This window comes from Diadema antillarum, unplaced genomic scaffold (genome assembly GCF_040938485.1).
Source record: "Diadema antillarum isolate AM-2024a unplaced genomic scaffold, OU_Dant_1.0 seq00000472_RagTag, whole genome shotgun sequence".
NCBI lineage: Eukaryota > Metazoa > Echinodermata > Echinoidea > Diadematoida > Diadematidae > Diadema > Diadema antillarum.
Window position 1 is genome coordinate 1,245,601 of NW_027271440.1, and position 25,648 is coordinate 1,271,248.

Below are 25,648 nucleotides of genomic sequence, written 5' to 3' on the forward strand. Positions count from 1 at the left end.
AACAAGGCAATCGCCAAATTGTGTCTCGCCCATTCGCGTACAAGGAATTAATATTTTTTATAACTCCCAGAAGTTAATTGACCTGCTTATGACCTTTGACCTTGTGGTGACCTTCAATACCCTAAGGGACATTTACCATCCAAGTTTGGTCACAAACGGACAAAGGGATCAAAAGTAATGAGCCATAATCGAAACGCGCCATAAAAACTTAACATTGGGCCCTAAAAATTTGTTGACCCCTTTCTGTGACCTTTGACTTTGTGATGACCTTTAACTCCCCAAGGGACATCTACTGTCCAAGTTTGGTCACAAACGGACATAGGGATCAAAAGTTATGAGCCACAATCAAAACGCGCCCTAAAAACATAACATTGGGCCCTAAAAGTTTGTTGACCCCTGTCTGTGACCTTTGACCTTGTGACGACCTTCACCTCCCCAAGGGACATGTTCCATCCAAGTTTGGTCACAAACGGACAAAGGGATCAAAAGTTATGAGCCATAAACGAAATGCGCCCTAAAAACTTACCATTGGGCCCTAAAAGTTCGTTGACCCCTGTCTGTAACCTTTGACCTTGTGGTTACCTTCAACTTCCCAAGAGACATCTACCATCACCCAAGTTTGATTGTCATTGTAGCAACATGTGCTGAGTTACGTGTGATAAGAGAGTCTTGCAAGTAAACTTTAACGTATGACCTCAAATGACCTTTGACCTTATCATGTGACCTCTTACGGCACCATAACATGAAGGTACCCCCAGTGCATCCATCACCCAAGTTTGATTGCCATTGTAGCAACATGTGTCGAGTTACATGTGATAAGAGAGTCTTGCAAGTAAACTTTAACGTATGACCTCAAAATGACCTTTGACCTTATCCTGTGACCTCCAACGGCACCATAACATGAAGGTACCCCCAGTGCATCTATGACCCAAGTTAGGTTGTAATCCAAGCAACTTATGTGAAGTTATTTGTCAAAAGAGAGTCTTGCAGGTAAACTTTAACATAGAAAAGAGGGTCTTGCACATACCCTTTAATATATGACCTCAAATGACCTTTGACCTCATCACATGACCTCTGACAACACCATAACATGAAGATACCCCTAGTGCTTCTATCACCCAAGTGTGGCTGCCATTGCTATAACAGTTGCCAAGTTATGCATCATAAGAGAGTCTTGCAGGTAAACTTTAACATTTGTGACGGACGACGGACGACGGACGGACGACGGACGGACGACGGACGGACGACGGACGACGGACGGACGACGGACGGACGACGGACGGACGCCATTTGGATCCCTTAGTCTCGCCTTCACCTCCGGTGGGCGAGACAAAAAAGGTTAGCGGCACCGTATTACGACCATTTGCGAATTCTTAAGAGTGTTTTGCGAATGTTTGCTACTGTTAGTGAAAATACAAATTCGCAAAGGAATTTTGAACATGTTCAAAATTTCTTTGCGACAAGAAAAACCATTTGGGAACTTTCTTGCAACTGTTAACAAACGTTTTGCAACCCTTTACAAACCCTGGCAATATCGAAAATTTACTACGTTCGCCGCTCAGTGAGATACCCCCTGTAATGAATCACCTTTTTAAAGTCTCTATCTCATATGCCTTGCTTGTAGACTTCATAACAGTATAATATGCCTACTTGCTGTAAAGACCTGCCATCTGTGGGATTACACATATGACTACCCTTGCAAAATAAAATAACACATAAATACACACATGCACACACACACCATTTACAAAACATGTCTTCCAGTATGGACTCGATGGCTAGAGAGAAAAAGGTAAAACAGATTACCGTTACTTTTCTCTGTCCTGTATCACAGACAAATCACATGGGTATTCTTACATCTGCCTTTACAAGCAACTTAAACTCTTGCTCAAAAAGTGAAATGTATTCATTGGTGGATGATAAGGACGTATCACACAATCAGTTGAAGATAAAATGGGCATCCTGAATTCAAACTACTACAGGCTGGAATACTCATGAACATCCTCTCAAAAATATTGTGGCAGTCTTCCAATAACCCTTAGCCATTGCATGAAAACTAAGAACTGAAGATCTACACTTTCATTGGCCTTTCATGTTATCCAAATTATAAAGGATACAAGGCTTCAGGTCAAATGAAAATTGTGTTATCTTTGTAATGATAGGTTAAATTAAACTTTGAGCTGCCCAAAACAAACAAAACTAAAAATAAATAAACACTTTGGCATCAATGAGTAGAGTACATTTCTGTCAATTCAGTGATTGACAAAAGTGTGCTAAAAAATATTGATAAACTTGGATTTAAAAAGATTTACTGCCCATACAGACTTATTAAAAATCCAAACTTGCATGATTTCGCTTGTACATCATTTCAATCAAGGACAGAACAAATAAAAACTGATAAAACTAAGAAATTTCATCATTTTCAGTTGACTTTCACGCTCCAAGCCATTTACATATTTACTTGATGTCACTTGAATCAAACCAAGATATTAGATATTGTTTTCCTTGAGAAATTCATATTGCTAAAAAACAAGAATAACATAAAAAACAGCATATTAGATACAAAATTCTACTTTCCTACTACCTACGGCTGTACACTTTGGTAAGATCACATGTAATAACTTAGCCATGGGATACAAAATAAATACACAGTGCTATTCTGTAAAGGTGCCATGGAATTGCCAGTCAGCAAAACTTTTCATGCACAAAGTTTGATAATTCTTTTCAAAATAACTTCTAGTTTAATACATGCATTTATCATTAAAGGCATAGAAGCACACAACTACAATCAAGAAAGTCAAATACTTGCAATCTTTCTTCTTTTTTTTTTTTCTTTTTTTGATGCAGGAGAGTACACAGCAGAAGAGTGTGCAAAAATTTCCATCACTATCTATCTCAGTAAAGAACATCTTGGAAAAGTGAAATGTGTATGGCTACTTATTTTGTTTTCTCAGTGGTGTAGATTTTCATTGCTACAATGGAGCTTTACCTGGAGCAATAAACCTTTCCTAGTGATCTGACATGTCAAGACCCATTTATATAATTCATTGGCTATAGCACAAATTACCCAAAAATAGTTGAACATTTTCTTTAATCTGATTGTGGTAACGACCTGAGGTTTGCCAAAACATACCTATATATATATATATATATATACATTGACTATTTTAAAATGGCTGCTACATCATGGCAGAGTTCAACTATGAGAAGGGTGAAATTTAATCTACTTTACATAGGGAACATACTTATGATTATGTAACATTTTCTCCATACACAATTGCAAATACAAGCATCATTCAGAGGTTTTAGACAATGACCTGCTGGAATTCAGCTGTTACAAAATGACTTTCACGTAAGACCCACATATCATCAAAGGAAATTTTTGCACTAAAACTCAGTTGTGCATCACTTCTGGAAAACAAGTGAAATATAATTCAATTTTAGATATATCAACTTGAGAGAGAGAGAGAGAGAGAGAGAGAGAGAGAGAGAGAGAGAGAGATGTCATTAGAATCTCTGCTCAAATTGTATGGAGTGTTGTCGGGGGCTTGCATATCAGTAACAGTAATACTGATTGCAACAATGAACCATAAAAATCCAACTCTTTCTTCTTTTCTGCACCATATTTTGCACACATGTTAAAAAAAGAAGATATAATACTCCTGATGGACTATAATGACTTCTTCTTGTAACTCTGCCACAGGCAAAATGAAAATTTCTTGCACTGCTGTACCTGCATCCATATTACATGAGAAAAAGAGCAAACCATCTCACAGGAGTAATATGACTCATGCATATTATTAATAATAATATTCTCCTAATTGACAAAACTATCTAGCTTTTGCCTTATAGAGTTTTTTCCACTAGTTTACAGGTGGTCAGAGTAGCAAAGCCTTGCTTTTAAAGGATTAAAATACTAACAGAATGGTATCCACGTGTGTAAACACCCAGCAGCAGATAGTTCAACTCACACTTGAATTTCCCACATTTCAAATGTCTAAGTAATATCAAAAGGTATATCAAACTTCACAATGTAACTTAAAATTAAGGCATTCTGTCACAGCTTTAAGGAATAGAATATACAATTTATTGTAAATGATGGTACAAAGAAAACCCTGTCCAGGGAAAAAAGAAAACAGAGATTTGTTTTTTTTTTTTTTTCTTTCTTTCCAATTGGTCTGTAAACTCAATTTATCATATCTTAACACTGCACGATAATTCAAGGTTTGATATATCTGTACTTCTTATTTGCAAATAAAAAATGATAGAAGTAAAAAAATCATATGTGCCTAAATCACATACATGTAGTATGATGCTGAATAACAGGCACAAAAGTGCATGAAATATCATTTTTTGTAAAAATAACATTATGGCAATTTAGAATTAGAATTACAAATATGATTTACGCTTCAACAAATGGTCATTTTAGTTTGGTTAAGTCATGTTTATGAATCTAAATGCTCTCTAACAACGTTATTTCTTAACACATTTAACAAACATTTTTAACACATATTTCAGCCACAGAGTCCTTCAATGTGATAATAGGTATAATAATTTCACACTGCTTTGATTTTAACACTTGGCGTATGTGGCATCCACAATGAATGGGCAAATATTTTACTTTTTTTTCAAGCAAATAATGCTATGAATAATGCTCAATGTTTGACATGTGATTATAAAACAATGAGTCCTTTTTTTTAATAAAAAAAGTACCAAAATGGAGTATTTATGATTAATATATTCAGACAGTCAAGAGAAGCAAAACACATGCATAGCAAAATATTTAGATGCCACGATTTTGTCATTTTGAATGAAGGTGTACATAAGACACATTTTTACATGACTTTGTCAAGTGTGTGTGTACATTGCGTATGCATGATTTTTTAGCAAGTGTGTGTTTGAGCAAAAATCTTCAATTTATATCCATCATCAAACACCATTTCTTATTGTCCATTACAGGGGCACAGTCTGATGGCAGAATGCAAGTGAGTCTTACATTACCTGCTAACAAAATATATACATGAAAGTAAACACAGATGAAACAGTTGAAAAATCTTAAAATACATACCAATTACTTCCACTTGAACAAACCACTAGTCTCTTTGCTTGATAACGTCATTTATGGTCAACAGACATAAGTTGTCAATAATAAGAATTTAAAGCTTTTCATGAATCTGTTTGTGATCAAGAAGATTATAATCAAGACAAAATTGTTATGAACCAGGTGATACCATACATGCCACATTATTTTGTCAGAGAATCAGACATATACACACATACACACAAAAAGAAAAACCCACTAACCAAACAAACAAAGCAAAAACAGAGTATTGGTAGACTGGCATGTTCTCTCTCTCTCTCTCTCTCTCTCTCTCTCTCTCTCCAGTGTATAAATTAATCTACTTATTCATTGACACATTCATAAACACCTCATCAGACGACTGTCATCAGAGTTTAGGGCACAGAGGGTAAACAAGTAAAAGTAATTACATAGTCTGTCACACTAACACTATGACTTGACATTATAGCATAGGTCCTAGGTCCCAAGTTCATGAAGATGAATGACAGGTTGAAAAAAAAATCTAACTTGGTACTGTAGCTACAGCAGAAAAAACCAAACACAAACACAAACAAAACAGAACAAAACTTGGTCTGTGAGCAAGAAAATTACTTTCCTATAAGATGGGACTCAAAGCTGGGTGATTTTCACATAGCAGTGTAATCATTCCAAGTTCACCATATGCTAGATGCATAAAATCTAGGAATTTGTTTATTTTTACTTAATCTGATGTTTATCATCTTTCAAGCTGTAGTCCCTAAACACTCATTTGAGAGCCTTTGCCTCAAAGTTCTCACAAATCTTTTAGCTCCTTACATAATGGAAAGTACATTTTAGGTGAATAAACAAACAAGAAAAAGGACCTTGACAGAAGCACACTGAGACAAGACATTCTAAGAAATGTTGCAACAAATAGGATTTATATGCAAACCCCTAGTATTCAAGTACATATCATGTCTCATAATATAGCAGGAAGAGAGATGTTACTATCCTCTCCTCTTCATAAGTTAACTGCCTACAGTCGAATTCTCTTTGGAGTCAGTCTTCCTAGTAATTCTGTCTCTGCTTTGAAATGAAATATTTCGTCAAATATGAGAGAAGTATTGTGAAGTAACTATACCTTTTCTCTGTTCTGATGATAAATGTCACCAGTAAGAGGTTAACTGTACACACCAGCAAGGTTTTAAGAAACATTACATCTGACATTCTTTGCTCATAAGTAATACATTCCATTGTGCCATCATCTCTTTCTGAGACTCTAATGATTCATTTCAGCATCAAAGAGCTGATAATTGATAAAAAAGACCAATAGGCACCTTAGTCATACAAACATACTTTTCCCAAATATAATGAAGATTGTTGCCAAATACAGGTACATTTTGGCATGGGGTGATACTGTATTGCTAAGTTCAGTATGCCAATCGCTTTGTTACATCCATAGAGAAAGGCAGTACATCTCCACTTACTTGTGAATCAAGTTCGCACATGACATCTCTTAATACAAGATTGTAATCATACACAGTTCATCTATCAGTATATTTATGAATGCCTACACATACCACAGTTTTCATAGTAATAAGTGGCTTCTACAATACACATAACTGATATGCACTACTTCCAATTTCCATTTCTCATTATTTCTTTCCCATTTCCTACAATCATTACTCTCAGCACATTATTGCAAACACCTTCTTGAGCATAGGAGGCAAAAATTCACATAACAATGATGAGATGTGTATAAATATCCATGTTTTATATGATAAATATAGTAACAATCTAATTTAAGTATCTCCAGGAAATATCTGCAGACAGTATGCCTACTAAGTGGAATGTCAAATCTTGCTTGCAACAACAGATTTCTTTCTCAACTCCATCTTGGTGACACTTTGATCTTGGACAGGTGCTTTTCCTGTTGCCAATATGGGACCACACTCTTGGAACTCTCCTTTATTTCTGACAGATCACATTTACAGGTCATGAATAAATGCATTTACAGGCATCAAACAGCCAGCCAGTCCCAAGCACAGGATCATCCTAAAAATGTATATGACATATAAGCAATCCTTGATCATGTTTCCTTCGCTCCTAAAAAGGGACATCAACTCATCCCTTTCAAGACGTGCCACTTGGCAATGTTAGTCCGTGGCTTACTCATCATCTCATTCCAGTGGGACATCTCTGACGGTGATGCTCGAGCCCCAAGCAGTATACCTCCTATCATGTCATTCTTGGAGAGCCGGTCTTTGTCCACTACAGAGACGACAAAGGTGGTATCCCGTATCCGGTCCAGGGGAATGTTGAAGACGAAGGACTCATTGTAGACAGGATTCAGGGTGTGATACTTTACAACCGTCTTTTTCTTCTCTATTCGTTTGTCCTTGTGCATGTGCCAGATTTTCACATATGGGTCTAAATGGAATGAAGAAAGGGAAAGCTCTTCCATCAGGTTTCCATGATGTTTATTGAAACAAAGGTCTAATAATGTACAATATGGAAGATATTGTGCATGTGTGCATGTGTGTGTGTGTGTGTACTTATAAACCAACTAAAATAGCAGGGTTTCTACACTATTTCTGTTTAGTACATCCCAAGATAAATTTCACAATCCATAGCCAATATCCTCATCACCATCATTAAGTGACACGCACAGTTTTATAAGGCTGGAAATGATTACATGAAAAAGCTAACAGCAAATAAACACCAAAATCGATGATTAGTTTATGTTATAAGATTGAGAATTAAACAGTTGCATATTGTATCTACAAACAAGAAATGAGACAGGAAATTCTGATATCTCAATCTTTGTGTCTTAGCAATAAATAAGTCAACTTTGAACGTATCACAGAAACTGACTTATTTCTTATCAGACTAGACTAGGCCGAGTGTCTTCCCCTGCTTCTCTTGAAATAACTTTATTCTGTTATAAGTAGAGTACATTGTGATGATGTTATGTGATCTCAAACATTAAATTTAAGGGGAGAGAGGGGTGGAGGCTCTCTGTTTGCAGCATATTTTGGTACCACCTTTGCACAAGTTTATACAGGGGGTTGTAGGAAGGGTTTCCCACTCATTACCAGGGCAACTTACATTCAAAGAACCTTTGAGCTACGGTACCAGGGGCAATTCTTATTGACTTTAGAGTGACATCCATGATAATGGAGTAAAAATGAAGTAGATGACATGTCTATCAAAACGTGCTTGCATATATTCTATGAATGTCAGGGCATAGTAATGGTACAATGACCATGCATATTCACATAAGAATTATGATGTTCTGGGACAATGTCGCCCTCTTGTGCCAAGAAGAGTATAATGCATACGGATCACATCTCGGTGTGTGGTGGAACTGGGGCGAAGCATGACCGTCATACATCATTGCCCCGGATGTTTACAAATGTACATTAAGACTTTGGATGCACAACTCTAACCTGACAAAGTCCTAACCAGAAGCAGAATATATAAAACATCCAGGGGGTTCTCACCTGATTTTCCCGTAATGTCTTTTGCAGCAAGGTTTGCACATTTTAACACTGATATGGTAATTCTGCCTGCTGTCGGCGCATAGCACAGAGATACAAGTAGACTCCCAAGTTTACCCTGCAAATGTCACACAAAGAAAAAGAAACAGAGAAAATATATCAATTCAATGGTTAAAACAGAGATATTATAATGTAACACAAACACTCTACACCCTCATTTGGTAAGCCCATGAGAACCATATAATCTATCTTACATCTGTGACATCCTCATACAGACAAAAGAGGACAGTTTATGACACATAAACCAGTATTGAACTGACAAAGCCAGTCTACAAAGACATTAAGCAGCACATAGATGATTTAAAAACACTAACTGCTCACAATTTATTCATGGAGAAGCTTACAGTATTCTTATTCCACAATTAGATTACTAAAATATAACAAAACTAAAAATGTTGCTATGGCAAGTGGTATGTCTCCACCATATCACTTTATTTTCCCAATAGATCAACAGAGCATGCTGCCATTGTTAAATTTCAATTTTCAATTTCAATTTATCTTCATATTTCTCATGAAAATGGCACAGAAAAAATATGACTATACAATACTAAAATAACATATCATAAACTAAAGAAGCACTCTGAGAGCGCAGACCTCATCCAAGCAGCTCATTTCCACCACTGGTTTTGTTCTTCCATAGAAATCAGTGATTTCCAACCATATGTATGCATGCTGAAAGCCGCCCGATTTCCCAGTACTGGTATAGAAGCCTTTTGTTATGTCCACTTCCAGCTGCGTGGCGCGCCTAGCCTTAGCAGAAACTAGAGCATGCACTTTAGTGCGCGTATGAAAACCTTCAGAATGCGCAGCTTAAACTCCCAAGTTCATTGACTCTACCTGCCAAAATATAAAAAAATCCTTCACAAATTCCACAAAAATTCCTGGATCACTACCAATACTACCAACATTTAATCATCTGTTACTTTAGTCATTTTCAACCTTTCCTGTAAGTTTCGTCCAAATCCATTCACAACTTTTTGAGTTATTTTGCAGACAGAGAAACCAACAAAGAAACGCCAATGAAAATATAACCTCATCCCTTGGTGAAGGTAATTAGGTGAAACTTCACCTGAATGCTCAACAGTCTGTCTCAATATAAATACAAAGGTGTGAGATGACAATTTCACATGATTGGCATATAACTATTTTCTTGTAATCATACACCAATTTCCATGACATTACTTTGATTCAAAATATGGAAAACAGGTGAAATTTTAGAATATTACTGCATACACTGTAATCACTGTGTAGTGATATATGTTCAAAATTGTATTTACCAAGTTTAATTACACCAATAAGTACTGTACATTAAATGATTTCCAGAGTACAGGGCTGCCAACTCTAACGCATCGAGCGTCAGACTCACTCATTTTGGTCCTTTCTCACTCTAAAACTTCATTTCATTTGCATGCATTTCTATTGATCTCACTCATTGACTCCTAAATTATAGCATTGGCCTATGGGAGTCTCACTCTCAACTAGTTTCCAGTGTTGGCAGCCCTGAGAGTATGGAGTAAATAATGTTATTAAGCATAAAATGTGTAATTTAGAATTTCAGCCTAACCTATGACCTCATGACCCGACACTTAAAAGAGAGTAAATGTCAGGCAATGCATGCATATCGGAGATATGGAGGTCAAAACTGACACGTTAGCATTTTCATTTGACCTGTGACCCAAACTTTCCCTATAGAAAGTAATACATGTATACAATAAGTTTCATGATAATACATTTAGGCATTGCAGAGATGTGGAGGAAATAGTTAAATTTTGGCATTTGATGACCTTGACCTGTGACCTTTTAATAGCATGTGCACGCAAAAGATAATAGGCACAGCTTCGTCCACTCATACATTCATATGCCAGGTTTTGTTTGGGTAGCTCATATGGTTCTTAAGTTACATTGTCTACAAAATCTATTACGGACGGACCAACTAATGGATGGACAACCCGAAAACATAATGCCTCCGGCGCCACTTCGTGGCAGAGACATTACAAAACTAGAGCACTTTGATATCAATGTGCAGTCAACAGAGAGAACCTGCACTTCCTAGCATCATTATGATATTCTGCAAAAAAATAATTTGGCCCTTTGTTTATTATGGTTAGATGTGGTTTATTCTGAAAAAAAAAAATCATTTGGCCCTTTGTTTATTCCAGTTGGATGTGGTCTATTGCTCATTGTCCACTGATTTTGAGGACTGACCTCTAACCCGTTGAGTCCTGAGTATACTTGGGCAGGTGTCTATGGGAAATGCGTATTGTAGCAAAATCAGCCCGTCCTCAATGGGTTAAACCTCCCTTTTTTCACTACAGAATATTTCAAATTCTTTTCTATCCCTCATGCCAACATTATATTCCCTCTGCACTTTCAAAGCTTATGTTAAGACTGGAATTAAAACTTTTTTTTTTTGGGGGGGGGGGGGGCCTGGTTAAGTGACAGTTTGCCTTCACCCTCATCATTTTATGTACATAATTGATTATTCATTTCTTTACCTTTCTACCAAATCATATTACAGTAGTCTCTGCACAATTGGGTAGTGCCTGGCAGAGCATTTTTTATCCGATTATGTGGAGTACCCGATCAACTGGAAAGCATGTTAATTCATTCACAACATAGATACCCCATACTAATCACACACCTCTCTGTATCAGACACACAGCATGGTATGTCACTTACAGCAACAGCTCATCTGAAGTCTCACAGCAGCCTATAGTTAGTGTCTACAGCGTAATTTTTTTAATAATCTGTATGCAGCCCAGAGTCCTCATCAAGCCACATGCAGGATTCTAAATGTGTCATTTGTGGCTAGATTCCTATGCAAGGTATGCAACCAAATGCAGCAACAAATTATGCTGTGTCCCCATGTGTTTAAAGGCGACCGTATGTTTATTTTCAATGAAGAAAGGTTAGAGTCTCATTGGAGTTAGTTAAAGGGGACGCAAACCCAAAGAGCAATGTGGATTGAGTAAAAGCATTAACACAAGTAGAACACATCAGTGAAAGTTTGAGGAAAATCAGCCAATCGATGCAAAAGTTATGAATTTTTGAAGTTTTGGTGTTGGAACCGCTGGATGAGGAGACTACTAGAGGTTATGACGTGTGAGTGGACAACAATACAAAGAAAATTCAGAGAAAATTCAGCAAAAATTCACTTTTCTAGCAAAATGAAAGAGTACTTGACTAACCGCTTTCAGAAAGCAGGGGGAATAAGTGCTACCCCTGTATGTCAGTATCAAGTTGATAAAATGCGTTATTTTCATTAAAAATGATTTTTTTATTGAATTCCCTTTATATTTTCTTTATATTGTAGTCCACTCACACGTCATAACCTCTAGTAGTCTCCTTACCCAGCAGTTCCAACGCCAAAAATTTAAAAATGCATAACTTTTGCATCGATTGCCCGATTTTCCTCAAAATTACACTGATGTGTTCTACTGCTGTTACTGCTTTCACTCAATCCACATTGCTCTTTGGGTTTGCGTTCCCTTTAATTCTCAGTATCATCAATACCTGGGTGCCACGAGTCGAGCATTGCTTCAGATGCATGATGGGATAGCTCAGGGGACAAACTTGCATCCAGTTTTGACTGAATGTGCACTCGGGTCACATTTCCTCTTTATCTAGGGGTATTCTTTTGTTGTTGAAGATTTCTTCGCTTTCCACTACGTGACCAGCACAGGGAAGCCTCGCAGTAGCGAACCATGACTCTAGTGACCACAAATCAGTAAAATGTAAAAGTTTTAAGCTCTTTTTTAGCTTAATTCTAACCAAAGAAAAAAGCACTAACGAAAGAAGAGCAGATGAAAATTGCAGTGAATTGAATGGGAACTGAGACACGCGCAAACCAACCAGAAGCAACAATGCTCCCAAGGAATACCACAGTGCATCTGTGACAGGGCTATGCAGCATATGCAAAAGTTTTTTGCACATTGGCAATATCAAGAATTCTTTGTTTTTCTCAAGACCTAGCTATAGGCATGTGTACAGTGATCAGTGTATCGCTGTGTGTGTGTGTGTGTGATTTTGGTAGTATGTGTGATGCTGGTGCAAGGGTTCTTTCGGAGCATGCATAAATGCATCTACTTTGTACAAGCGATATGGCGAATCAGTTGTACATCAGTTGCTCTCTATCGACTTACCGCACCTCACAGTTTCTTCATAATCTTTTTTTTTTTTTTCCCACAAATTTTAAAGGCTTTCTGCGGGGAAGCTATGGAAATAGATCAGGTTAACCTGGGAAATTCCTACCCTTAACCGGAATGCCTACCCGACTATCCAGTAAAATATAAAATGCATTAGAAAATGTTTTTTCAGCTTGTAAGTCAATTAAGTGGAGTACCTGATTAAGCAGTACCCTATTGAATAGACAGTACTGTATCACAAGACATTTGCAACTGAAGGAATGGTTAAAAGGAACATTCATTGTGCAAGCCAGGGAGCCTTTGACCCGACCTTTCAACACTTTTCCTTTGGGGGTTGGACAACTCACACTCGGCATATCCCAACCCTGGACAGCCCCAGTGGGTGGAGGTGTCCAGGGTCGGGTTATGATTGGACAACTTGACCCAACTCAATTTGTTGTGGATATCTAGTAAATGTACGACCGGACAACTTGACCTATTACAAACTCGATTTGTTGTGGATATTCAGTAAATTAAACACACAATTTCAACATGAAAGTGTTTTAGATTACTTAATTGATAGTGCTTTATTGAATTTTAAAGCAATTCCCCTTTATTCTCTGCTATTGCAAAGTAATAATGAAAGGTATTTTTCTTGCTTGGATAATCTCCATTTCTGAGCTTCTTCTTTTAAGGGCAGTGGGAATGGTAAGATGCCACATGTATTTGTATAGAAATGCCTCTCAAATGATGAAAACAAACAGCAAAGACCATTTTGTATGTACTTTTTTGTTGTTCTATTGTTGGTGTCATTTTCATAAACTGTGGAATCATTTTAGCGAGAAGAACGAAACAAACGCTGTCTAGGTGAAATCACCATATCTCATAGGCCCACTCATACAGTTACAGGACTGCTATGAGAAGGAGTAAACCTCCCACTTCCACAAATATAACCAGACTCCAGTCCCTCTCGCTGTACAGCAATTATGACATGTTATTTTCTAACTTTGAATGATGATATATCATCTGGCCAAAAGTGAACCTTAACCTGGATTTTGACAGAAACAAACTAAAGGGGGGGGGGCACCCCTGAAATCAACATAAAACTACAGCCACCAATGTACTAACTCATAGCACTAAGCTGTATGTCTTCTATTTCAAAGAAGAAGATTTTTACAGATTTCTTCCTTTGAGGGCTTTTGGGCACCCTAGGCTGAAGGGTGTATGGAGCTCATTTGAGAAAATTAAGACCATATTCCTCATAGGATTCCACCTCCCAAGGTTGGTGAAAATCCATCGCGGGGTTTTCAAAAGGAAACTGAAATATAAAATTTGGGGCACTTTGTTCCTCCCCCCCCCCCCCCCCCCCCCTCCATGCACGTCACAAGCTAAAAAAAAAAGGTCCAATATTCACTTTAGGACATAATTATTCTGAATGTTATTTGTCTTTGGTCATTGTCATTTGTTCCTTGTCACTGAAGAGGATTCTTCATAATTGGTTCCCACAATAGTCCCAGCTATTGACTTTAAAAGTCAACTGTGGGACAGCTTTATCATTGCAACAGCCACCAGGCCCCGATTTCCAGGACACAGTCATGTTTTTGATGACTTGTTAAAAAAAATAGATTGCGTATGTGCAGGTACATTCATATTATTTAATCAGTATAAAATACGGTGTATTTCAAAGTAACAATGTCCCTCCTGTTCGAAGTTCTTCTCTGTTTTCTCCTCTAACACACTTCATGGATGTCCTATACATACTTTGTATCTTTCCCTCAAATACTAAATCATGGACTCACCGAGGATTTTTTGCTGGGAGTCAGAGGTCGCCAGTACAGCCGCTCATGGGTCAGGTCAACCTCAGCCAAGGGTAGGTTGACCTCTCCGATGGGGTCATTGCGACTGAAACGATCATAATCTAGCACCTGGAGATGTAACACTCTCTCCTGAATCTTGGCATATGGGTAGCCTGGTAAAGAAAAAAAAAATTGTCAAAGTAATCACAATGATTGGACAAGGGTTACACTTTATTCTTTTACTTCTTTGTGATGAAAGCTTCAGTGATGGCTATCTCACAGAATGCTGAGAAGAGATTCCCAGATGGCCAAAGCAATGCAAGAATGAAAAAACTGTCAATTATTTCATCATATCAACTAATGATTCACTGGGCAACAGATGAGTTTACTGAGCAATGCTGTATATGGAGAGTCTTTGGCCTTACATACTGCTCAGGAAGGAAAATAGTACATTCTGACAGTCTTTAATCAGGGTACAGTAAGATTTTTCATATAAAATATCATATGGAACATTTATTTGTCCAGGAAGGGATGCAACTTACAGGCAAGCATGCACACTAGATTAGCTCATCACTACATAGTATAGGAAAGAGTGTGTGCTGTTACACAAATGAACAACATGAACACTGTACTGAGAGCCTCCGGTTGAAATCATGCATTATGAAATGAAAGGAATAGCAGTATTTTCTGATGGCTGCAGCCGTGAAGAAATTAGTGCAATTTTTGTCACCAAGGAATTTATATAATTTTATTGGAGGCCTGAAATAGTTTATGATATATTTGTTTTATATCCTCATACACATCTTTAAAAAAAATACAAAATGCTTTCACTTACAATAATGTTTATCTAGTTTTGTTGTTTGTTTACATATTGCAGCATAGACGCTCATAAAGTGTACAACGTGCAGTGGTCATGATTTCACACAGTGGTTTATGAGGCTGATACCAATAGCACTTGACACATGCCATCGATGAATAACATGAATATGACATCATGGTAAGGCACAATTTTCTCAATTAGCATTTTGTCTTCAACATAACAATGGTTTGCTTGGTCACATGACGCTATGTAGACCAAACAGCGAACAGGATTTTGTTAATGAAGGATATGATAAGACAGTATACTGCAGCAATATTCTTTATATCACAAACATTAATGGAACCAAAGAAGCCATGGATGTAAATGTGGAAATCCATAGTTCATTGACTAGTGAGTTCAGTGAAGGTTCCATCCCTACAGAATCTCACATTCCACTACAAACTAGCATGGGTGTCATCCGGGTCAATATTACTACTTTATCAGCATGATTAGATGGATGTTTTGCTTATATCATTCATTTAAAAAAATGGAACAGCTCCTCTTTTTCTGCCTTTGCTACCATATGATCAAGCTGCCACTTCACATAGATTATTATACCCCCACCAAACGAAGTTTGAAGGGGGTATATAGGAGTCAGCGGACGGTCGGGCGGTCGGTCGGGCGGTCGGTCCGTTGCGAACTACTTCCTCAGTTTTCAACCGATTCCCATAAAACTTGGCACAGATGTGTGCCTTGGGTTGTAGATGTGCAAGACGTATTTTTTGACAGTACCCAAAAGTACGTTGCCATGGTAACGGCATATTATGGGCAAAAATGGGTACAAATCTTGCGTCGCGAACTCCTCCCACAGTTTTTGATCAATTTTTATGAAATTAGGTACAGATGTTCATCTGAATATGTTAATGTGCAAGACACATATTTCCGCAGTGGCAAAAAGTGTGTTGCCATGGTAACGGCATGTTATTGGTAAAATATAGGGCAAAATGCTTCATGGCAAAACTGCTTCATCAGTGTTCTTCCAATTCTAATGGAATTCATATTGAATGTTTGTCTTAGGATATAGGTCAGCATGACACATTTCTTGACAGTGACAAAAAGTATGTTGCCATGGTAACAGCTCACATATTATGAGCCAAAATGATGGAAAATTTTGTGTTGCAAACTACTTCCTCAGTTTTTGCCCAATTTCCATGAAACTTGGTACAGATGTGTGCCTTTGGTTGTAGATGTGCAAGACGCATTTTTCGACAGTACCCGAAAGTACGTTGCCATGGTAACGGCATATTAATGGCAGAAGATCAAGGAAAGATCTTGCGGATTTAACTACTTCCTCAGTTTTATGACCAAAGCTTATGAAATATTGTTTTGACCAAAGCTTATGAAATGTTGTTTGGCGGGGGTATAACCAGTCGCTGTAGCGACATTTCTAGTTTTTACAGCTTATGTCAGGGTGGACGTTAAAGGGGATGGCTAGTAACTGATCAGTGGGAATCAGTGAGAATGCTGGGGGATGATCGTTCCAATTCTTGTGGGATTCATTAAAGAGTACATTATATATCTATTGTTGTGTGAAAATTATTTGCTTCAGAAGGGTCTCATATTCAAGTAAAGTTTAATCGCCCCGTCACTGTACAGGCATGCTAACCTGGAAACATTAAACTGCACATTACTTGAATATGAGACCATTCTGAAGCAAATAATTTTCAAATTTCAACAAAATCCGTTCACAAATGTGACCTCTAGAGCGCACATAAACTACGCACAAAAATACGGCATTTTACCCTATAAAAGATGGAACACTGGGGGCAGCATCACCCAAAGGTATAGGTGTGGAGATATTACCAATATGAACCTCCATACAAAATTTTAAAGAAATCTGTCAAGGTTTGTAGCCGGAATCCAAAGTATCCTCCGGCATACATGCCAGGGAATACAATTAGAAGAAGGCTCTTGGGAAAGGATTAGAAACGAAACTGGTAAAAACAGGAATACACATGGGTTTGTACCAAGAAGGTGAGGTAAGGAAAAAACACAAACAAACAAATGCATGGGAAGCTGAAGTACTGCTGGAGATACATGTGCCAGTAATAGAAAATTGGTTCAGGCATTCGCTATTCTGTACAGAGAAAGAAATCAGGTGAAAAATTAAGGAAGAGGCAGAGAAAAAGTGTGTCTGCGAGAGAGATAGAGAGAGAGATACATGTATAGTGGTAGACAGAGAGAGAGGTAAAGAAGTAGAGAGAGACAGAAGAAGTGGAAAGAGGTTGTTTTCATACTCATCAAATAATGGGGCTGTCTCGTACGTAACATGAACACACCCAGGCAAATGTATTTACGGGACCTATAGGACATGTATGAATAACTTTTTACAAGTAGATGTACTTGTTATCATACATTTCATTAATAAAATGCATGTTTTTACTCCTGGCCATATATTTCACTTGTAATGCATGTCTGTACTCTTTTCTTTCTGATGTTATTGAGTCCTTTACTGCTATCTACTAGCAATCAACAAATAACTCCCTCTCTCCGTCTCTCTTCTTCTGTCTGTCTGTCTGTCTGTCTGCGTCTCTGTCTCTCTCTCTCACTTGCTCGTGTATTTGAATTTGGTGGAGGAGGCAGAAGAGTAGTACACATTGCCATGTATGTGTGTCCATGCAGGGAGGGGAGGAGGTGTGTGAGGGATCTACTGGGCACTGAAGGAAACTAATCACTATTCCTAGTATCGATGAAGCGTGAAGCGTGCTAATTGAAAATATTCCATTATTACAGTTCATCAAAACTGGACTGAAATATGGATTGCGGTGGAGAAAGCGGTGCTCTAACACACACAGAGACACAATACTGCACTACTTCCTCCTTGCTGTTGCCTTACACATCTTGAATAGTATGGATCTTGCACTTCAAAATCAAATCATAATCACATCCATCAAATGACATGCTTTGTATCCAAAGAGCTTCTTTTTCTGTCTAAATCATGGGAATTAGAAATTAAAAGAGTCTCACTTGTAATATATAACAATTTAAGAAAAGTGCATACAAAAATTTGAAGCATGACTCACATCTTAGACTATCTTTTAGAAATGACAGGGTCATATTGGTTATTGTGCTTACTCAAGCTTTCTGCAATTGTGTGCGCTCTATTCTACAAGCAACATGCCCACTCAATAGAATTTTATAAATAACATTGGCTAGAAACATGCTCACTTGTCCACATTTACATAAAATCATTAATTTTCTCATGACTGTTTATAGAGCAGTAATATCTTCAATACAAATAACCCTGTTCACACTTGAAACATGTCTAGTAATAATCACAGGGACACCATTGCCATGGCCATAGTATAGTGCGGATATCAAGCTGGCTCTCAGCCGACAATATACAGAGTAGGCTATTGACTGCCTGGTTTGGCGATAAAAACACTAACTACTAACAGGGTCACTAAAGTTTGGTAAAAAGATAAGGACAGAAAATGTTTAATACTTAGAGAGATATTTTTTTGATAGACTGAATCTGTGTTTGTGTTTTGAACAATCTATGGGAAAATAAATGATTTGAGTGAAACAAGAAATGGTGTTAGTTTGTGGAGAAAACAAATCAGTAGGGTCAGTAATTGTTGTTACTGCAGGGAGCCTTTGGAAAGCATTTTTACAAACTGAGCAGGCCAACCCTGCAGTATGAAATAAATAAAACCAATAAATAAATAGATAAACAAATAAATAATGACAGCCACTCTTTCACTTCCTTTTGCAGACAGTATCTTCTTCTTCTTCTTTTTGTCTGGCACAATGTGCCTAGTTGATACTGTCTGTTGATTATTGCTAGTCGCCTCAAGTGAACCACGAGGGGTCGGCATTGTTGCCTATTTTCCTTGTGTGGGAAGGATAGGTGGACCATTCCAAGGGGTAATATCTAACTCCTCGTGATGAATGAAGTGGGTTCTTTTACATGTGTGAGTCTTGAGATAGACCCCGTTTACAGTGCGGGGCTGGGCCGAGCCGCGGCCGAGCCCAGCCTCAATTGCGGGGCCGAGCCCCGCAATTTTGTCCGTTTACACTGCCGGGCTCGGCCCGGGCTTTTAATTCAAACCTTTCAATATTTTGTCGTAGTGGCGCTCTGCTTGTAAACAAACGCAATTTGGTATTGTCTGGTTTTCAGACCCTTTGCCAACTGAATTCCGCGGCGAGGAAGTCGCCATTCGGGCAAATGCCTTTGCCGAAGGAAAAAATCCTTTGCAGGACAAAACAACCTTAAACTATACTAGTTTTCAATGTTGAGAAGGTTAATATTCTGAATAGCGAAATACTGTAAAACATGATATATTCGCGGCATGAAATTTTCGCGAATTGGAGTCGACAGCCTTTTTCGTGGCATGAAATTTTCGCGAATTGCCACTGGCGTTCAAAGCATGTAGTGTAGGCAAGAACTTTCGCGTGCATTTTAATTTCGCGAATTTTGGCGCTCGCGAAATTCGTGAAATTAAAATGCACGCGAAAATTCCTCGTTTTACAATAGTACAGGCAGAGGGTTTGGAGCGACTTTTTGTCTTACATGGAATGTGAGGTTGAAATACAGGAATGCACACAGGTAGGTGATTCAGAAGGGACATGAATAAATCCACCCCCAGGCTGAGTAAAAAGCTGACAATACTTTGACAAATTGACCCAGACATTGACCATTCTGAGGGAAATGGGCCAAAAAGACTGCTAACAGATTCTATTCACCCTGGAAAGTTGTCCTAACATATTTTGCTGATGTATTCTTAACACACAAAAACGACAACATCAAAATTTAAAAAAAAAATGAAAGGAATGATATAATGTGTTTTACCTTCAAAATGGAAGGATTCATTCCAGATGGGACTGAGGTTTTTCCTCTTCACCTTGGTTTCCATTTTGACTTTCTTGTCTGGCAGGAGCATGATTTTCACAAATGGGTCACTGGTGCCACTGCGGGGGAGAGGGATAATACAAACAAAACGGTGATTGCTTGAATAGCTTTCTAATACACCCCAGTTCTGACATTATGTTTTACATAAATGACAGCTTTACTATCATTAGTTAACCTGTTGAAGACTAGTCCTGAGTATACTTGGGCAGGTGTCTACTGGAAATGTTTGTTGTAGCAAAATCAGTCCATCCTAAACAGGTTAACAATGTGAATTTAGCTCTTGAATCTATATTTCTACTTGAAAAGATTATTTTTTGATATTGTCACTATAAAACATAATGAATATGCTTTCTGCGCTGAACTGATGCACAATGGGGATTATCAAGCCACTTTCTGTATCTCTTCACATCATAGATATATCACACACTCTTCACACTTAGGTATGTCATCACACAACTATCAAGCAATCACTGCAGTTCTTTTCAAATTAAACAACTGAAATTAGGCCAGCTGCACAAATTTTTCCCCCATTGGAGATCTGATGGTGCAATCTATCTGAAAAACTGAGGAGTTCTGTACCCCTACTTTAAATAGGTTGGATGGTAGGTAGTGGTGATGGCCAGTGTCCAGCAAGAAGCTGGTGACATGGCAAGCACTCAGTGACAAACCTGAAATCTTTGGCTGGAAGTTGTTTTGCTTTCACAATCCTGAGTATCAGTGTCTGGTCAGGGAAGTCATACATGAGGGAGAACTGAATCAGTCCCAGGTTCTCACCGGACGGCACGTTATCCTCATCAACACTCTGGGCCTGCCAGAATAAACAAAATCCCCTCAACAGTCTTGTATCCACAAAACACTTTCTGGTGCAGTAACAGAAATCATGAATTTTAGTATTTCTACATCAGTACTGAAGGACTACGCCTATGCTTGAACTGTCATCTAACAACAGCAATATGGCTTGTATGAAATACATAAATATAGATTTTGATTCATCCAAGTAATAAAATAACACATATTTGTAAATGCTCGTAACAAATACTTATATGTTATCCTTGTGCTAGTAACTTGAAAGAATGACCTACTACTGCAAACACATTGACACTATGAAACAATACACAGATATATAAACATAATATGTGACTGCGCATCACAAAACCAACAAAATGTCGCACCCCTTGATTTTACATGAGGCCTCAAAAAAGATGGAATGGGTTAACCGGGTCAATCTTGAGTTTTTCATATTTTCTGAAAGAGATATCCTTCTTCTACATTACTCTTTAGTCTGGGATCTAAACATGAATGGGAAAGTGTGTTTTCAGCAGTTTTTCTACAACCCTTTTTTGGGGGAGAGTAGAATGATCAGGTAAGTCTTAGGGGCCCCTTTTCAATTCTTGAAATCCTTTGCTCACTCTTCACTTTTAAGTCTAATAACTTTTGAAAGGATATTGCTACTGCTTTGAAAGTTAGTATTAATCATGGATAAAATGTGTTAATAGAACATGCTCAATTTCAGCTTAATCCGATAATCCCTTCATTGTTGTTGCTCAAGTGGTTTACATCCTGTGTTTTGTCCCTTTCATCGCACAGTTTGGTAAAAATTTAGCACTTGAATAGACCCTGTACTTCAGAGCCTCTTTTCTCAGTTCACACTTTTCCAGAGTGTGTGCTTCCTTTCCAGTATCTAGGTTAGGAGAGTCCATTTGAATTGAGTTATACATCACTTTTTTTTTTTTGGTTTTGTGATGCAGGGTCACATATCACCACAAAACCAACAAAAAGTCGCCTGACATGAATTTTTAGTTAAGGGCAGATTCTGAAAGAGTAGACTATAAGCTTTAAAATAATGTATAACTCAATTCAAATGGACTCCCCTAACCTACATAAATACTGGAAAGAAAGCACACACTCTGGAAAGGTGTGAACTGAGAAAAGAGGCTCTGGAGTACACGGTCTATTCAAGCGCTTAATCTTTACCAAGCTGTGCAAGCTGTGCCATGAAAGGTACAAAACACAGGGTGTAAACCACCGGAGCAACAACAATGAAGGAATTATCAGATTAAGCTGAAATTGAGCATGTTCTATGAACACATTCTGCCCATGATTAATGCTAACTTTCAAAGCAGCAGCATCATCCTTTCAAAAGTTATTAGACTTGAAAATGAAGAGTGTGCAAAGGATTTCAACACATGAAAAGTGGCCTGTAAGACATACCTGATCATTCTACTCTTCCCCCCAAAAGGGTTGTAGAAAAACTGTTAAAAACACACTTTCCCATTCATGTTAAGATCCCAAACTTAAGAATAATGTAGAAGAAGGGTAGCTCTTTCAGAAAATATGAAAAACTTAATATTGACTTGGTTGAACATTTCACCTTTTATGAGTCCTCACATAAAATCAAGGGGTGCGACTTTTTGTTCGTTTTGTGGTGCACGGTCACATTATGGTGTGAGATGACCAGTAGATTTCCTATGGTTGAACTTGAATACATTTTCCCAAGAAAGGACAACATTATTATATTACAATTTCTGCAAAAGACCTTCAAGCCATTACTGTCTCCATTTTCTTTTGCCAGGTGTTTTGACTATTGCAATCAATAGGTCATTGCATATACAGAAGTAGTTCATCCACAGAGCAGCACATTCAAACTGTGTCTTGATATGTCTCCTCATAAAATTTGATTCATTATATTATAGTAGTCTCATCATAATCGTATAATGCTGGGCAAAGCATTTCTTACCTAATTAAGCAGAGTATCCAATTCCCGGACAGCATGTTTCTTCACATTACAGCTACTACACACTAACATGCACCCACCTGTTAAACTATCATACAGCATGCTATGTCACTACAGCCACAGCTCCTCCAAAGTCACACAATGTTCTTTACAGAAATGTCAGTTTTTCCCATTATGGTTTAAATGAGAACAACATAGCAACCCAACAAACTTATTATGATTGAATACCATACCCTATTGATGACCAACTGCAAAGGATGATAATAACAATAATAAAGGACATTTATATTGCACAGCTACTATAATAACATACTCTACTGCATTAGTAATAATCACGACATACATAATTCAAACATAAAATCCATTGTTCAAAAGATGAGTTTTTATCCGGTAATCCATGCAATTTATTTTTATAAGGTCATGTTAACATGGCATTGTCAATAACGAAAAATGCAATCATTACTGCATGTCACTCATGTGGTGGTGCAGTTGTGTTGATACCAATGAAGAAGAAAAATATGAACTGATAAATTGATTGTCATTTCTTCCAGTCTGAAGAAGGTTGAAGCATCATTGGAGCTAGCTTATTCTTTTCCTTGATTAATGTGTCTCTGTGTGTAGTTCGGGAAGAATGTGTGGTGCTGGTGGATGGGTTTGTATACATGGCATGCATAAATGTGTCTACTTCTAGTAAGACTATGAATTGATTGTACATTGCACATTGCAACATAAACCTCAGCACTATCTTCTCTATACACCTCATTTTCTTCAGGATTTATAATATTTGCCCCCATTTTAAAGATCTCTGATGAATTATGAGAATAAATGAGGTTTGTCTGGAAATTTTCTACCCATATTAAACCGAAATGCCTAGTACCCGATTATACAGTAAATATAGCACACATTGGAAATGTGTGCTATATTTACTGTATAATCGTTTTCTTCACAATTTATAATATTGTGGAGAACCTGATTATACAGTAAATATAGCACACATTGGAAATGTGTGTGTGTGTTTTCTTTTTAATTTGTATGTTAAGTGGAGAACCTGATTAAGTGGTACCTGATTATGCCAAGACTACTGTATGGTACTGTCAACAACCATGAGTGAATTCAAGCTTTAATAGTTTTTATAAGTAAGCACATTTGTGATGATATTTAGGAATGAAAGAAGTAAACTGCTTACCACTCCCAGAGCTTCTGCCTGGCCATTGGAAGCTGGAGTGGCCAGCTTGCTGGGGTCTGGTTGGACGTGTTCAAATCCTACTCTTGGCTTTGGACGCTCAAAACTGTGGCCAAAGAAATCAGAGATGAAAATAGATACAACATTAATGAATGTTGAACAACAATCAGTCTACTAATAAAAAGAGTGCAACTGGAATCAAATGAAAAGACAGTAAGTATAGCAACGCCTGAATGGCACGTCAGCCATTCATCGCAACCTACACCCAGGCTTTTATCAATTCAAAATAAGCTGGGTGGACCAGAGAACCTGTTCATGGTATTCCTTTTTTTTTCTTCAAAGGAACATTGGAACATCCAGCTCATCAGTGACTTAATAAGCTGCACAAATCTTCAAATTTTTGTCAATTATTCAAATACTCCCCAATTGTTAAATGTCCATATAAAACTTTATCTATCATCAAAATATTAAATCACAAATGTCACAAAATCACATATTCACAGTAGAAGCAAATGTTCAAAAATGCTGCTATTTGTGGTATTACAAAGTAGCAAATGATTTGCCACTTTGTAAAACCTGTTACGCAAATAGTAACACAGCACCAGAAGTTTACTGTTCTGGTGAATCAAATTTCATTTTGAGTATAAACTTGAAATCTGGTGCTTTAGAAATTTACAAACTGACCAATGCTATGGAGGGGATGAGGACTGGGTAGACCTATTATCCTGTGTCATATTTGTAATCTTCATTCATTTTATGTACACAGCGAGTTATGATTTTCATCATAATCTGCTTTAATGAGGTGATATTATGTATTCTTAGAACTGTATGACTATTGAAATAAGTCTCAAATCAATAGGCGTTTTTACATCAGCCAAATAAAAATCCAAGCTCGAGATATTTTTCGCGATCCCAAATTAGCGCGCTATTTCATTTCCTATTCACATCAGCCTGAACATTATCAAATAGCGTGCTAGTTCGCATTAATTATCGTGCTATTTAGAAAATTTCCCGAGTTAGACTCGAGAAATTTTCTCAATCAATTTGTGTTCACATTATCAAATAGCGCGCTATTTCGTGATCGGGTAAATTTCCCAAGTCAGAAAATAGCGCGCTATTTCGAAACATCAGGCCGATGTGAAAACGCCTAATATTACCCAAGCACTGATCATTTCCATACGATCAGAAATGTATTGGCATGTAACATTAGTCATGCGTAGTTTTCTTATGTTTAACCCATTCCTCCCGCAATTCTATGGCAGCATAACACAAATAAACATGAATTTAGGCCATGAATGCAAGCACTCTTGTCTACATTTTGGGAGCATGGTATTCCATGTTCCAGTGAGGAACGGGTTAAAAGCAAGCACCTATAATAAACAATTCAAGCACACATGTAGGGGGTCAATTCCAGGGAAAGGTTGCATTTTATGAAAATCAAACTATTGAGTATAGATGATTAATGAAGCATAATTAGATGATCTGGTATTGTTTACTCAAAG

General features: G+C 37.6%; 1 protein-coding gene across 5 annotated transcripts in view; it reads right to left on the bottom strand.

Annotated features, from left to right (window-relative positions):
- Window positions 1-1,485: 1,485 nt before the first annotated feature.
- LOC139733356 (synaptotagmin-7-like) overlaps window positions 1,486-25,648 on the bottom strand; it is a 294,612-nt gene continuing 270,449 nt past the window's right edge. For all 5 annotated transcript variants that reach the window (XM_071644195.1, XM_071644193.1, XM_071644192.1 and 2 more), the window contains 6 exons: window positions 24,150-24,252; window positions 20,898-21,037; window positions 20,170-20,288; window positions 14,522-14,691; window positions 8,542-8,656; window positions 1,486-7,468 (listed from right to left, as the gene is read on the bottom strand). In XM_071644195.1, the coding sequence (XP_071500296.1) occupies window positions 7,158-7,468; window positions 8,542-8,656; window positions 14,522-14,691; window positions 20,170-20,288; window positions 20,898-21,037; window positions 24,150-24,252 (958 nt within the window). In that variant the 3' untranslated portion in view covers window positions 1,486-7,157. The remainder of the gene's footprint in view (window positions 7,469-8,541; window positions 8,657-14,521; window positions 14,692-20,169; window positions 20,289-20,897; window positions 21,038-24,149; window positions 24,253-25,648) is intronic.